At 44.9% G+C, this 14,295-nt stretch overlaps 4 protein-coding genes across 4 annotated transcripts; 3 read left to right on the top strand and 1 right to left on the bottom strand.

Moving 5' to 3' along the window:
- Positions 1-1,821: 1,821 nt before the first annotated feature.
- V8C40DRAFT_273330 (glycoside hydrolase family 11 protein) lies at positions 1,822-2,557 on the top strand (the record flags this gene model as incomplete). Its single annotated transcript, XM_083220468.1, has 2 exons — positions 1,822-2,102; positions 2,158-2,557. 2 exons carry the CDS (start codon positions 1,822-1,824, stop codon positions 2,555-2,557), a joined length of 681 nt encoding a protein of 226 aa, XP_083076266.1.
- Positions 2,558-4,155: 1,598 nt separating this feature from the next.
- On the bottom strand, positions 4,156-5,508 carry V8C40DRAFT_160730 (uncharacterized protein). The gene is made up of 2 exons (XM_083211453.1): positions 5,471-5,508; positions 4,156-5,419 (listed from the first exon to the last, which is right to left on the bottom strand). The coding sequence occupies exon 2, from the start codon at positions 5,166-5,168 to the stop codon at positions 4,323-4,325; it is 846 nt and encodes a 281-aa protein (XP_083076265.1). The 5' UTR covers positions 5,169-5,419; positions 5,471-5,508; the 3' UTR covers positions 4,156-4,322.
- A 257-nt stretch (positions 5,509-5,765) lies between these two features.
- V8C40DRAFT_237429 (uncharacterized protein) lies at positions 5,766-7,675 on the top strand. The gene is made up of 2 exons (XM_083214246.1): positions 5,766-5,802; positions 5,868-7,675. The coding sequence occupies exon 2, from the start codon at positions 6,170-6,172 to the stop codon at positions 7,559-7,561; it is 1,392 nt and encodes a 463-aa protein (XP_083076264.1). The 5' UTR covers positions 5,766-5,802; positions 5,868-6,169; the 3' UTR covers positions 7,562-7,675.
- Positions 7,676-8,191: 516 nt separating this feature from the next.
- On the top strand, positions 8,192-13,315 carry V8C40DRAFT_237427 (uncharacterized protein). The gene is made up of 4 exons (XM_083214245.1): positions 8,192-8,907; positions 8,960-9,602; positions 9,651-10,275; positions 10,339-13,315. The coding sequence occupies exons 1-4, from the start codon at positions 8,275-8,277 to the stop codon at positions 13,274-13,276; spliced, it is 4,839 nt and encodes a 1,612-aa protein (XP_083076263.1). The 5' UTR covers positions 8,192-8,274; the 3' UTR covers positions 13,277-13,315.
- Positions 13,316-14,295: the final 980 nt, after the last annotated feature.

Here is a 14,295-nt window from a genome sequence, read left to right as displayed (position 1 = left end):
GCAAGGTATTAATCTCTCGACAACGTCTAACGATGTGTTCCATTAGTAACTGCCATGAGTACTAAATAAAATGTGCATCTTCAAAATTATATAATTGGCAATTTACGGGGCTTAGATAACTACTTTTGGAAGCTCTTCAATAGAGTAGTGGGTAGCGGGGGGCTAAGGGATATTCTTATTCCTGTGAAAGTTGCCATTACGTTACTCCTCTCGCAACTACATGTGGATAGTACTACTGTGATCATAGCTCAAGGGCACATAGTCATAGTCATATAAAAGTAAGACATCACTTAAAAACAAGTGCGTTATAAAAATAACAATAATTCTTTGAGATCTCCCCTTTGGACCATGACTTCCGACAGTGCATGGTTAAAGATCAAGACTCAAGAGGCCTGCGCGAGGGCAACAGCTTTTACTGGCATTTCTGCAGCTGCCTTGCGCTGGAGCGTGATGTCACTATTAAAGTTTTTGAAGTCTGTTAAAACTTTTGGTATTGTATTCATAATATAGCTCCGTCAATATTATATACCGTAGTAATTTTGTTCCGAACTTTTGGCTCAAACGGTTTCCGATTAAAGGGCGTATCAGGAATCTCTTTAGATGCTATGAAATGGTGCATCATTGGAGCACAATATCATGGAGTGGCAGTATATATACACTCTTAAGGTTAAAAGCCAAAGTTAACGCGATTTTTGTCAAGGAAGGATGGAAGAATAAGATTAGTCGCTTCTGAATGTATGGCGTAGCTGAAGTAATGCAGAATGATGACAGATAAATTCGGCAACTCATTATCTGCACAACCGGCTAATAGCTTTGCATTTAGGCAAATGCAACCTTGTGCTTGCAGGCGTCACGATTAACTGAAAAATATCAGTAATATGGAGTCCATATTTTGTAATCTCAAGTTGCTTCTTCATAACAGCAATGCGGGGTAAGAATTATGTTAAGCTTAAGTTAAAGGAGCACTAAAAAGCTTTAGTTTAGAAGCCAGGAATATAAGAGAAAAATGGACATAAAATAAAATCGTTGCCGTTCTATCCGATGCCAATCACTACGTTACAACTACTACTTCTGGGCTATCAATTTTCTTATACAAGTTCAACAAACGTTCAAGATACAGCCATATGACTGAAAGCTAGTTTCTAACTAATAACCGAGGCGAATATACAAAGAGAACAACGGAATATGCGGAAGCAAGGTTGCTTGGTCACAAATTGTATTAACCTCTACGTACGGTACCTGCTTGATCATGCTGACAGATACCTAGCGCTATAAGTGTTTAATAGCACAGGATGTCCACGCATATCTGAGGTTAACACCCCGCAACACAAAATACAGAGTTAAGCATATGTCTAACTTGTTTTCGTAATAAACTTAAGAATCTCTCGTGCGAGTAGCTCTGTATATATCGGATGTCTGGAATGCAACCCCTTCCGCAGCCCCGAAAATAGATCAGTATAATTAGTAGGCTAAATCACATACTTAACCGGATGCACCCCAGATCCCAGATCCGCTTGCCGCGCCAATGAAACAGTATCAGCGCAATGCATCACCTTCCAAACTCTTGAGATCAGTCCTGTTTTTATGGATGGCTATTAATTTCCATCGGCACGCAAGTGCCGTAAAGCAGGCATGTGCCGCTTTTAGGCAAAATCCAAAAGCGGATGTTGATGAAGCTTCCTTTCAATGTCAGTTGATATGAAGATACTCCAAACGTTTCCGTTGGTGCGAAATGTATATAAACTTAAAGTGTTCAATCTTGAGCTCATATCAACAGCATCTTATCATCTTATCACTGCTTTCACAAAGTGAATCTTCATCATGGTCAATTTTTCATCACTTTTGGTCGCCTTAGTTGGCATCGGCAGCTCCTTGGCAGCTCCCTTGGATGAGTCTCTCAATGCTAACATAACCGAGCGTGGACCCAGCGACTTCGTTCTGGGAGGACATAATGCCGTTCGCCGCTCTGCCATAAACTATAACCAAGACTACACTACTGGCGGCGATGTTGTCTACACCCACTCAAACACAGGATTTGCTGTTAACTGGTCATTTCCAAATGACTTCGTCGTAGGAGTTGGTTGGAGCACTGGAGGATCTGCGTAAGAGCCATAGCTATCTCTTTCTCATTCCTTTGCTGATACCAAGACTTTATAGCCCCATTAAGTTCAGCGGTAACTTTGGTGTCGGCAGTGGAGTTGGCCTGCTCTCTGTCTATGGCTGGAGCACCAACCCTCTTGTTGAATACTACATCATGGAAGACAACTTTGCCTATCCTTCCGCCGGCACGGTGAAGGGCAGTGTCACCAGTGACGGATCAAGCTACACGATCTGGGAGAACACACGGGTCAATGAGCCTTCCATCCAGGGCACGGCAACCTTTAACCAGTACATCTCCGTGCGGAACTCCAAAAGATCCAGTGGCACAGTCACTGTTGCAAATCACTTTAATGCATGGAAATCGTTAGGAATGAATTTAGGCACCATGAATTATCAGGTTTTGGCTGTGGAAGGTTGGGGCGGCCAAGGCGGGGTGCAACAAACCGTCTCAAATTAGTATTCTTAACAGCATCTGAGAAGTTATAATACGATATTGCCATTACCACGCTTATCTAGCCTTAAATGCTGATTGTGTTGTGTGACTATAACTCAGCTGTTTATCAGCATCGGAAATGTGATATATCATAAGTATAGTGCGTACAATCCGAGGGAAAAAGAACTGCATGCCTCCACCAGTAAGCAATAATTCCACATACCTTATAAGCTTTGCTGGAATCAACCAAATTATTTTACACTATATATACACAAATAATCATCTATAGTATATATGGTTAGTGTGACTGGGGCTTTGCTGATGCAATCTCTGCTGTTTGCTGATGCGATCTGTGTTCTTTGATCCACTATTTACACCAACCGGCGATTTTAGCATCTAAATCCGCAGCCTTCTATTGTAGAAAAACCACCTATAGGAGAAACGCGGAAGTAAAAACTAGTAACTTAAGGGATCTAGCTCTGTGTAAGATTCCTACAACAGTTGCATGATGTATGGGAGAAGTTGATGATTTGCAACATCTTATGCATTGGTATGTGATTCGCACTACTGCCTCTTTTTAGAAGAGGTTGTCATCCGCTAATATGACGAGGACCGAGGCTTGGCCCGATGATCCAGCTATATAATGATACGCAATTCTTCATCTCCATGAATCATTGTTATACCCGAACACTCACATCCAAGGCCATTTCACCTATCAAGTTATAAGCTCATCTTCAACATGCTTTATAAATCACTTCTGTCCCTGTCCTGCCTGGTTTTTTCTGTGGCAGCTGAGCAGGTTTTCCTTTCGAATTGCCAGTATACTTCCAATGGCCAGCTGCATAGCGCCTTTTTTTACTATGCGGATGGTGACCCAAGCGGCACTGAATTCCCGGCTGCTAACAATCAAGCGTGTGTAGAAGGCTTTTCATGTGCAGACGTGGTTACTTGGGAGGGCACCGTTCGCAGCGGCAACTTCCCGAGTGGCGATAGGTTTACCAGCAACATCAACGCTGGAGCACAGAACTTGGCTACTGGCCAATATGCTGGACAGGGTGAAAATAGAGAGAGATTTTTCAACTGTTATAAAGATAACAACCGACAACTGTTTGGCGGCGACGGTAACATCTGCCGAAGCGTCTACTACTGTGTACGGACACCATGATCGCTCATTAGACGATGGCTAACATAATCTGTAGCTCTAATTCAAGGGTCGCTTCTTTAGATCTCTCATGTGGTTAGGTCTGGGATCAGTTGAGCATGGACAGAGAAGGCCTCAGTCAAGACGTTGTGCACAACGGGACCATCACAGAACCTTCTGGACACCATCCTATACGTGCAACATGAGACTTTAACAAAGGGAATGTAATGAGTTTTCTCTTTAGTCATTCCACATAAAGGTGTCTCCTACAGATACAGATACGAATGAAATGAAATTGGGTTATTTTCCTCTATGCTCTGTTAGTCTTATATGAATAGGTCCCTCTAAACGTGGTATAGGGATTTATTTTTGAAGGGGGGCAGCCTTGGGCACGAATGGTAATTGTTCATCGTGCATACCGTATTGTAAGACTTATTAACCTTAATGTTCCAACAATGTGAGTATTAAATGTAATTTGGGACTCGACTTCTCCGCTGTATCTGGAGATTCAGTGTAGTGATCCGGACAAAGCGCATTTCAAGGGTCGCTGCAGGGTGGGTTGGCCACTACATGATCTATGCAATATTCCAGTTTAATTCCTATCAAATTGGCTCTCTACAAGTCCATCATTGCTCAACATGAAATGCTTTATTTTACTTCGGCAAACTTATCCAGCGCGTCATGCAGCCGCCCGAAAACACCATCATGCCAGCATCTCACTTCCTCCCACTCGGACTTGGGCAAACATACATATGCCATTCGCAACCAAGCACCGACAATCAAGTCCGCGTAGCTAGCCCGCTGTCCTAGCAAGAAAGGGCCTTCAGTGTTTTCAAGAAACAGCTTGGCCAGGTCGCCCAGCGAGGTCTGAAAGGATTCCATGAGCTTCTCGCGGGCCTCGCTGGTCAAGGTGAAATCATCCCAAGAGTGGACACCGGCACGACGGACAAATTCAGCCTTGGTTTGCTCAATCGTCGCTGGATCAAGCGGCATGCCGCTCACCATGAGCAGAGTGTGGGTGGTGAATACCGCATCCACGTTTGTATTGAATCGGTAATGCTCGGGAAAGCCACCATCTCCACGTTCCGACAGCGGCACAGCTAGGTCAAAGGGAGGCGTAAAAGTGAAGTCGAGGGTTTGGGCTGGAAACAAGTCACCAGCGCCTGAGTCGGGATATGTACTTTGCAGGTAGACAGCAATGTCGAAAGAGTCACTGATTGTAGAACCAGTGGCATCATCATGGATCATAGGCAAGGTATAGAAATCAGAACCGTCGGCAAACTTGCGACCGGCACTCTCGCCTAGGCTGCGGCGTACTTTCGCGATGTCAGGCATGGCAACCCACGACGTAGAGTACGGAACAGCTTTGAAGTTGAGCGCAAGGCGAGTCTTCCACGGATTCGGTGAGCAGCACGACTCAGTTACGGGGGGCCTATGGCCGATGTCATAAAAGACAATGGTTCCCGTGGATGTGGAGTTCGAGGTTGTCGCCATGGCAAATTATGCGGAGGAATGTTGGTAGATGTCGTGATGTTTGCGAGTCAATTGAAGTTTCTCGGTTTCTTGAACTGAAGGACGAGAAGTGTCCATTAAATAGATTTGGTGGCAAAGTGTTGGTACTTATCCTGCAACTCAGAGACACAAAACTAGGGAGGAAAGTAGAATATTCTATTGGATCGCTAGTTCTGAACACAGCATTCTCCCCACTGCTGCAGCAATATGGACCTTACACGACGAGCGTCAACCTGTGGACTATTAGGAGGTAGTATTCTGTAGGGCACGTAGTATTGACTCACATCCTATATGATGACATACCGTCTCGTACAAGGCTTGGCGCGGCTGTGGGCGTTAATCTCGGCACAGAATGAGTCAACTAGAAAATTGAACAAGGAATTTGTGACGTCTTTTTCTTGTTCCTCTAGGATGTTTGTGTTGCAGCGGCACTTCGCCTTAGCTGATGTCGGCCCGTCGGCGCGGGGCAATCTAGATGTGCTCCGGCACAGTGCAAGCATACAGCTCTATTTCTGCCTTGGAATGGGATCTGCATGTATACATTATAGAACTACATGTATATTACTCATGCACCTCTATGTCTCTTAGTTGATGACAACTTGAAACTTATACCCGGGTAATGAGTGAATGCTGTTCATCTCTCTGTAATGGGTCTCCTCTAACCTAAATGTACGCAACTAGTAGAGAACCAAGTTCTACGCTATAAACCTGCGGCCCACAAGTCAGGTACAGGATTCTGTACCCAACACACCATTATGCAGCGGGATCTAATTTGCCAATCCAACGATCTTCTTGTTATTTCCAACCAGATTTATGGTGGTTGCAACAAGGCAACGGTGGTAATCGGAACTATATACGGACCGACGAACCAGTCATAAGAATATGGTTGTTCTGCTTTAATAATGCAACGCTATCATCAGACAAACACATTATTTGGTGTTGACATGGTTCTAAAACAGCCCTGACACGGTCCCACTGCAACCATGTCACAATGGCGAGTAACAGCTGAGCATCCACTCCGAGAAACTGAGGGACTTGACCATGAACGATGTGCCGCTCTACACAATCTCATCATTGAGCGAGGATGGACTGCAAGCGGTCGCACCTTGAGCGATCTCGATCGTCGGTCGTGGTGGGAGTATTATGGCGGGGACGCGGAACTGTCACCACACGCTGCGAAATTGAGCCCTTCTGTGATTGCGTTTCTCAAAACAGCGTGGCATGGCTACGCAATTACAGCACAACCACAACACGCATTCTTCAGGTACCTCTCGGGGCTTTGCTCACCGGATGATCTTTGGAAGAACGCCCACTATGGCGACGGCGAGGATGACTCGAACAAAGCGCGTTACGTGACACTCTACATGGCAAATTGGGCGCTGGGCGCAAGTCATCCACTGGGTCTCGTTTTTGATCAGCAGACCTCTACGGCAATGCAGCACATGTCTATCCATGACACAAATATCACAATGAACGGTCGACAGATCTGGCTGCGACTCGAGCTCATCCTTGAAGCCTTCCTTGACATGATAGATCAAGGCAAAGCCCTTGCAGTGGATTCTTCCTATGATGGGGAGCAAGAAAAAATCGGGCCTTGGATTATGCCCGCTTATACGGTCTGTGACTTGGACCAGACTCTCGAAGCCTTCAGCCGACTGACACATGCGATTGAGTCTCGCATGCCTGTGACCCGGAGCAATGAAAAGCACCGGCTTGGAGATGCGATAAGTTCGAGCGAGCTCTCGCCAAACAGCTTCGCAGGCCAGTTGCTGGCGCGGGCTGGGGAAACTCGATTTAGTCAGATAGCACCTGGCCTTCGTATAGCCCGCCAACAGTCATTTTCTTCAATCAACGTTGAAGAAGGGAAGATGAGGCCTATCCTTCTTTTTGAGAGCAGTCAGGAGGCTCATCAAGATACGGAACAAACGCCTTGGGGAGAAGAAGTTCCCATATTACAATTTCCGCAGCATTTTGGAGAAATAACAAGTTACCCTGCCGGAATTTATCTCACGGAGACGGATCCGCACGGCGCGCATCCATTTGAAGACGGCTGCAAGCTTATCCTACCTTATGCTATCGGAGAAAATGGCTGGGCTAGGACAAGCGATGGCGCACTATTTGGAGAGAATACGCACGCCAAAGGACCAACAGCGAGCCCAGTGCCACGTAGCACACAATTATACCAACAGGGATTCAACCATTTCATTCAGACACACGATGTGCAATTAAAACATGTGCTGTGGCACTGGGCAGATATGGTGGAGAAGGGAAAGTGGGCAGTCGATGGTGATGGTGTAGCTGGTGGGATAGAGAAATGGAGGGAGGCCGACACGGAAGATCATTGGCAAGACTATCAATTACCAATGTCTTGGTGATTTCATGCATTCAAAACGGCAATTACATAGCGCAGTTGCTATTCATTTCTATACTCCGTGCAGCTCAATTCGTTATACTTGTCTTTATAGAGATGGCCATGAATCACAATAGGCGGTTTCACGATGCGCCTTTGTGTAATAGTCTGAAGGACTCACACGGATTATTTGTGTTCTGCAGCTGCCTCCGAACTGTGAGTTGATATGAGAGTAATTACCTGTAGCAGGCCAGACGTTCAACAGAAGACTAATCAATATGTATATGTAATTTGGCATGGCCACGCACTGGAGCTATTTCCTCCATATTGGTCGAGCATCGTCTGTAACTGGTATCATCAGCTAAACCCATGTCGTATCGCAACGTGGTCTTCGCGGGCGAAGCTTTTATTCTTGCCTGCCGTGTCTCCATTGCTAGTACTACAAGGGCTATTGGCCGTCGCAGTGAAATCACTAGTGTACACTCGATATCATCAGGAATTGATAACATTGGAAGTACATGCACATATACAGCCTTGAGAGGTTACATGGATTGACCCTGTTGTTGCCTTAGGCAACCTTGCAGTTCGGTCAGCCCTACATTTGATGTTAAGCATCTAGGACACCTGTCCATGTGATTAGTCTAATCTCGCGCATTGAGTCTCAAATTTACTCGTTTTATATTTTCTGCATCAGCGTTTTGCATCTACTGAAGCATTAAACTTTGTGCGGCGCTCTTTATGATGGCGAATAGGTCCTCATCAGCAGATTTAAAACAAAGATTGGAGGGGAAGTTCAAAAGAGTATTCAAGAGCAAGAAAAAGAAAAATAATGATGAGAGTGGAGAGGCCAATCGAGATGGTGCTGAAGCAATGCCCGTGGTAGCGCTCATCAATAGCAGCATTTCCCATTCCATCCCACCGCCTATATTGTCAAATACTACATCCCTCAAACCAGCTCAAAGCTCGTCAAGCCTGCCAAGATTATCAGTATCAAGATCTGAGGGTAATCTCATACTTGTTCCTATCAAAGAACTGTGGAGCATAGCATATGAGAGGCTTAAACTGGAGGATCCCACGCTTGTTGAAGACTATGAGAGGAAACTTCAAGGCAATGTGTCTACCGCCTTAATACTGCCATTGGGTGTTAAGGAAAATGTGCGAGAGCAAATGGACGTCATTTTGAGGAAGAAGATGGATGAAGTTACTCAAAACGCTTGGAAACTCAAGTTTGGCGGCGCAGAGATCCAAATGAGGGATCTCTTGCCACCTATCCTAGCCATCATCAGTCACGCAAACGACTACATTACCACATCTCTAAATACTAATATGTATGCATCAATTGCCTGGGCTGGTGTAAGCTTATTATTGCCTGTGAGTATCCCTATACACATGCATAAAAGAGGCGAGAAAACTGATCATGTAGCTTTTCCTTCGCCCAAGCACTCAAGCAGCATCTCTTTTAAAAGGGTTGGACAGCATTTCTTCGCTCATCGTGCAGAGCCGTATGCGGGAAGAACTGTATCATCGCCGTTATGAGTCTCGTGGCTCAATCGGCGATTTTGAACTACTTCACGATGATTACAAGAAAATTTTGGAATCGCTGTACAGAGAAATTTTACGCTTTCAGATGACAAGTTATTGCTATTATGCCAATAACGGAGCTTTTCGTCTTGGTCTTGATATTGTTAAGTGGAATGATTGGGATGCTCTCATGGACAAGATGCGCGAGAAAAACCAAGTATTCATTCAAGTCAGTGAGATTTGGCGAGATATCCAGTATGACGAGGAATGTGTTACTGCCAAAGGTCGACACGACGAAATAATGCAGAATTGGGAAACAACCAATATCTCTATTTCTAGCCTCCAGAAAGTGATACAAGATGCCAATGAACAAAAAGGTCGCCAAGACCTACTCAGCTGGCTATCCAGTGCGGATCCAACATTATTTTACAATACTAACCGCGATATGCACGAGAATGGCACGGGTGAATGGTTACTGCAGGAGAGCCCAGAGTTCAGAGCGTGGAAAGATAACTCTGGTTCTTTTCTATGGATTCATGGCAAAGGTACGTCTAAAATTCCACTCTTCTAAGCTCTCCCACTGACAAACATAGCCGGTTGTGGGAAATCGGTTTTAAGTTCAACGGTCATTAAATACTTGGAGACTCGATGCATTCAAAGTCCAACTGTTGCGGTGGCGTACTTTTACTTCAGTTTTACTCTTTCAACAGAGTATAACGTGAATACAATGATATCGTCACTCATCAAGCAAATATGTTGCTGTCGACCAGATATACCAGAAGCAGCCCAGAAACTAGGCGAATTCAAGACCAAAGGTGGCCAACCGGACACTGAAAGACTTGAAGAAGTACTGCTATCAAGTGTGTACGGATTTTCGGCTGTTTACATTATTATCGATGGGCTGGATGAATGCGCCGAACTCGGTGGACATCGAAAAAAGTTACTGAGGTCCCTACGAAGCATTTTAATAAATGCGCCGGATAATCTCCATATACTGTGCACAAGCCGCAACGAACCAGATATTCGGGCCGGACTATCACCTGCGCTCTCTGCGCCCACAAGAATCGAACTTGATCTACTATCTCAACGAAATATGATTGACCATGATATTGGAAGATACGTGGATTCTACTCTCTCGTCAGATGAAGAATTTAAGTCTTGGCCGGAGAAAGTTAAAGTTCAAGCAAGAAAAGTTCTCATAGAAAAGTCGGATGGCATGTGAGTCATCCAATGTATTCTGATTCAAAACTACACCTTGCACTTTGAGTAACATAATTTCAGGTTTCAATACGTCCGTTATCAGTTCGAAGCACTGCGGGGATTAAATTCGATGTTCAGAGTTAACGAGGCCCTGCAGAATCTCCCTACCGGCCTTGATGAGACATATAACCGAATGTTTCAGAACATACACTCCGATTTTCGCCAGGAAGTTATAAGTCTGTTGAAGTGGCTCTGCTTTTCAAACGAAATCTTAACCCTTGATATGCTCGCAGACATCTTTATTTTACGTCCAGATTGTGATGCTGTTCTGATGGTTGAAGATCAGCTGTTCTCTTCTGACGACGTCCTGAAATACCTTTCAGGACTCGTTATCACATACAAGGTCAAGCCTGATGATCAACGAAATTATATCCAGGGAAAAGACGCCTTTTATCATGACTACTCTTATTCGCCAGGCGAGGTGAAAGTTCGCCTAGCGCACTTTTCCATCAAAGAGTATTTAACATCTGATCGAATGCGCGAAGGGTGTATGTCAGATTTTTCATTCACAGATAGCGACGCCCACCTGTGGATTGCACGTTCGTGCATAGCTTACCACAGGTTACTCAGTTCTTCACATTTCGACGATGCTAATTCAGAGCATCACTGGAGATTACGCCACTACGCAAGTGACAAGTGGCCGATGCATTTAGAAAAGATTCCTTGTGTTTTTTTGCCCACGTCAATGACTGAAAATGCTCTTCATGCATTATCAGCTCGAAGTCATAGTTTGCAAAAGATGCTTTCTGCAGTCTTGTTGGTAGAGATAAGATATGGATCGTGGGATGTTGAACGCATGCTGCAACGACCGCATTTCTACGCCGCCCGGCGGGGTTTTTTTCAGTTGACAAATTTGCTTCTTCCGCAAGACTCTGGTGTAAACCGGTATCGAACGCAAGAAGATCTGGACTTGGCACTCCAAGATGCAGCACATGGGGGAAACAAAGCAATCGTAGAGAAGCTACTACACGAAGGCGCCAACGTGAACGCAAAAGGGAAGCCATTCGGTAATGCACTATTGGCTGCAATATCTAGAGGACATCTAACTATCGTGAACCTCCTCCTAGATAAGGGGGCTGATATTGAAGCAGAAGGTTCAGGCCTTAGCGATTGGGATGAGACGTTAACACTATCAACACCTTTACAACTTGCAGGACGAAATGGTCTGTTTGGTACGTTAGAGCTCTTGCTAAGCCGCGGGGCTAAACTAAACTACACGCCAAAGACGACAAAATGCATCCTTTCGTCGACTTTGGGGCATTCTGAATGCTTTAATTATGTACTTGAAAATGGAGCTGATGTCAATATCGTTGACTGCCATGCGTCTGTACTTTATGAAGCAGCAAGCCGGGGGAAATGGGATAAATTTGACTTGTTGCTTGACAAGGGCGCAGACGTTAATCTCCCTGGAAAATTGGGGTATCCTCTTCACGGATTGATGTCACTCAAGATGCTTGTGCATAAGGCAAGACCATTAGACCGTGTACTGGAGCGGATGAAACGTCTACTTGATCTTGGTGCAGACCCGAATGCCTCAACTGAGACCTCTGGTACCCCTTTATACCGGGCATGCACCAACGCTCTCTTTATAGAACACGGATGGATGGCTCAAATAGCCCTACTTCTTATCGAAAGAGGGGCAGATGTGAACACTTTCAGAGGACAGCATGGAAATGCGTTTCAGGCAGACGAGGTTTTCTTCGGCCATTCCGCGGTGAAGTTACTGCTAGAAAATGGCGCTGATATAAGTACCTGGGCTCCAATATGGGAATGTGGAAATGTTCTTCATACTGCTTGCTATGAGGGAGACTTGCCTCTCGTCGAGCTGTTGCTTGATCATGGAGCTGATGTCTACAGTAGATGTGGTGTATTCGATTCCGTATTGCAGGCGGCATGTGGACATCCTTGGAAGGTACCTGATATTCAAATATTGAAGCTCTTGCTTGACCGCGGCGTCAACGTCAACGCCCAAGGTGGGAAATACGGCACCGCATTACAAGCAGCGTGCTTTTGCGACCCCGGGTCCTTATATTATGATGCAGAGCGTGTTGCTATTGTACGATTTTTGCTGGACCATGGCGCTGACGTGAATCTTGACGGTGGTGAATATGGAACTGCACTACAGGCGGCTTGTGCAACCAGCAGTGGTGGTTTCGATACAGTACGTCTATTACTGGTACGCGGTGCGAATATTCATTTTGTGGGTGGAAAATACGGGAGCGCATGGCATGCTGCTGCTCAGAATGCCCGTGACAATCTGGATAACTTCCAGCTACTACAGCTGCTACACGAACACGGTGCAAAAGTCAACCATGTGCTCCCAGATACCTATCCATACGCCACGGCTTTGCATGCTGTACTATCGCAGCAATGGTATATGACATACGGTAGAGCGTACAAATGGAATATTGATGCCTTACAAGCAACATGGGCGAGCGAGATTCAGCTCCTGCTCGACCTGGGAGCTGATATCAACCTTGCAGGTGGCATATATGGCCTTCCACTTCAAGCAGCATGTGCAGTGGAACCACAAGCTCTATTTGATTATCGTGCACCTCCTGCACATACTAATCTTGATTCTTTAGGTCATGGGGCAATGACTCTTCTTACTGCCAAAACTTGTCAAAGTATTGATGTTAATGCTCAGAGCGGAATTTTTGGCACAGCTTTGCAAGCAGCGGCATATTCCGGTCAGACGAGATCGATTCGCATGCTATTAGAAAGGGGAGCACAAATAAGCATATCGGGGGGTAAGTATAGAAACGCTTTGAACGCAGCAGTTATCAGAGGTCACTGGGATATTGTCGATATCTTGCTTGAAAAGGGTAAAGAGCAAGGCTACCAGCTTATTGAGAATGGAGATGAGGCCTGGCTTGGGCAAATTCGACAGGAACATGGCGAAGGTGCTGTGCAGAGGTGGGAGGCATTTTGGAAAGTACATGGGAATAGAATTGTATAAGAGGTTGGCAAATTGTAATTCTTACTATGTATCATTGGCTAATTTACCCCAATTCCTGCTTATTAAATTAGACAGCACTTCAGTGAAATCACAAATTGTGCCCCTTATTAACCCCCTTTATCAGGTATGGTGTAAGATTGCTACAATTGCGGTTATGGTAATCTTTTGTGTCACAAGTATCCATTATGATGGACTGTTACAGATTCCTACATTAGGAAGGAAGCAAACGTTAGCCGTAGAGCTCCGACTGCGCTCATAATGCGAGTGGAAGTGTAGGGAAACACACCACAGGACGTCCTTGCTGTAACCGCTGTCTACTAGGGTCTGCTTGACGGCCACGAATACCGCCGCTATCGAGAGCGAGAAGTTAAATATTGTAAATAGGCCTTGCTATGGTCGTAATAAGCTATCTAATGTTTTAAGTAGAGAGGAGGAACTGTTTGTAGACAGGGTTAGAGAGTAGCTTAGGGATTAAATTTCCTTTAGGAGACGCTAGGTATATAGTATTATTTGGTTTATATGAGTCTTAGTTGAATTTGATAGGTAATGAATGATTATAGAGTGCTAGTAAACCTATTTATTAGAGTTTAAGCCCTTAGATAACCTTAATACTAATAGTAATCCTAAAGTAATTGCTGACCTAAATATTATCTAAACCGGCTTTAGTTTTCAGCCCTATTCCAAAGTAATCTAATTTTCCGGTAATATCCTGCGCTTTACTTAACGCAAACGTCTTAATAGACCCTGTGTAGAGAAACTTATCTAAACGTTTTCGGGTTCTAGCTTTGTTAGATTAGTAGCCCTACGTATTTCCTCTGGCTTTGCTATATGTAATATCTTTATAGAAGGGCTTTAAGGCTGGCGGTGTTAGCGCTGGCTTATCCTCCTAAATATCCTTTAGGTTTACCTCAGGTGCTCGGTGAGTGTTGTACTCGGACGGATTAACCGAATTTATATTGCCGCTAACTAGCCCGCTATAGACTTTCTGCCCCTAAGGTAAGTTGCTTTTTAGTAATGCT

The sequence above is a fragment of the Trichoderma camerunense genome (genome assembly GCF_050948025.1).
Source record: "Trichoderma camerunense strain CBS 138272 chromosome Unknown V8C40scaffold_4, whole genome shotgun sequence".
Lineage (NCBI taxonomy): Eukaryota > Fungi > Ascomycota > Sordariomycetes > Hypocreales > Hypocreaceae > Trichoderma > Trichoderma camerunense.
This window is presented reverse-complemented; position numbering and strand designations above follow the sequence as displayed.

Coding starts and splice junctions, on each gene's coding strand:
- V8C40DRAFT_160730 (XM_083211453.1), bottom strand. CDS start 5,168: ATGGCGACAACCTCGAACTCCACATCCACGGGAACCATTGTCTTTTAT.
- V8C40DRAFT_237429 (XM_083214246.1), top strand. CDS start 6,170: ATGTCACAATGGCGAGTAACAGCTGAGCATCCACTCCGAGAAACTGAG.
- V8C40DRAFT_237427 (XM_083214245.1), top strand. CDS start 8,275: ATGATGGCGAATAGGTCCTCATCAGCAGATTTAAAACAAAGATTGGAG. Junction 8,908..8,959: donor GTGTAAGCTTATTATTGCCT/GTGAGTATCCCT, acceptor CTGATCATGTAG/CTTTTCCTTCGCCCAAGCAC. Junction 9,603..9,650: donor TCTATGGATTCATGGCAAAG/GTACGTCTAAAA, acceptor TGACAAACATAG/CCGGTTGTGGGAAATCGGTT.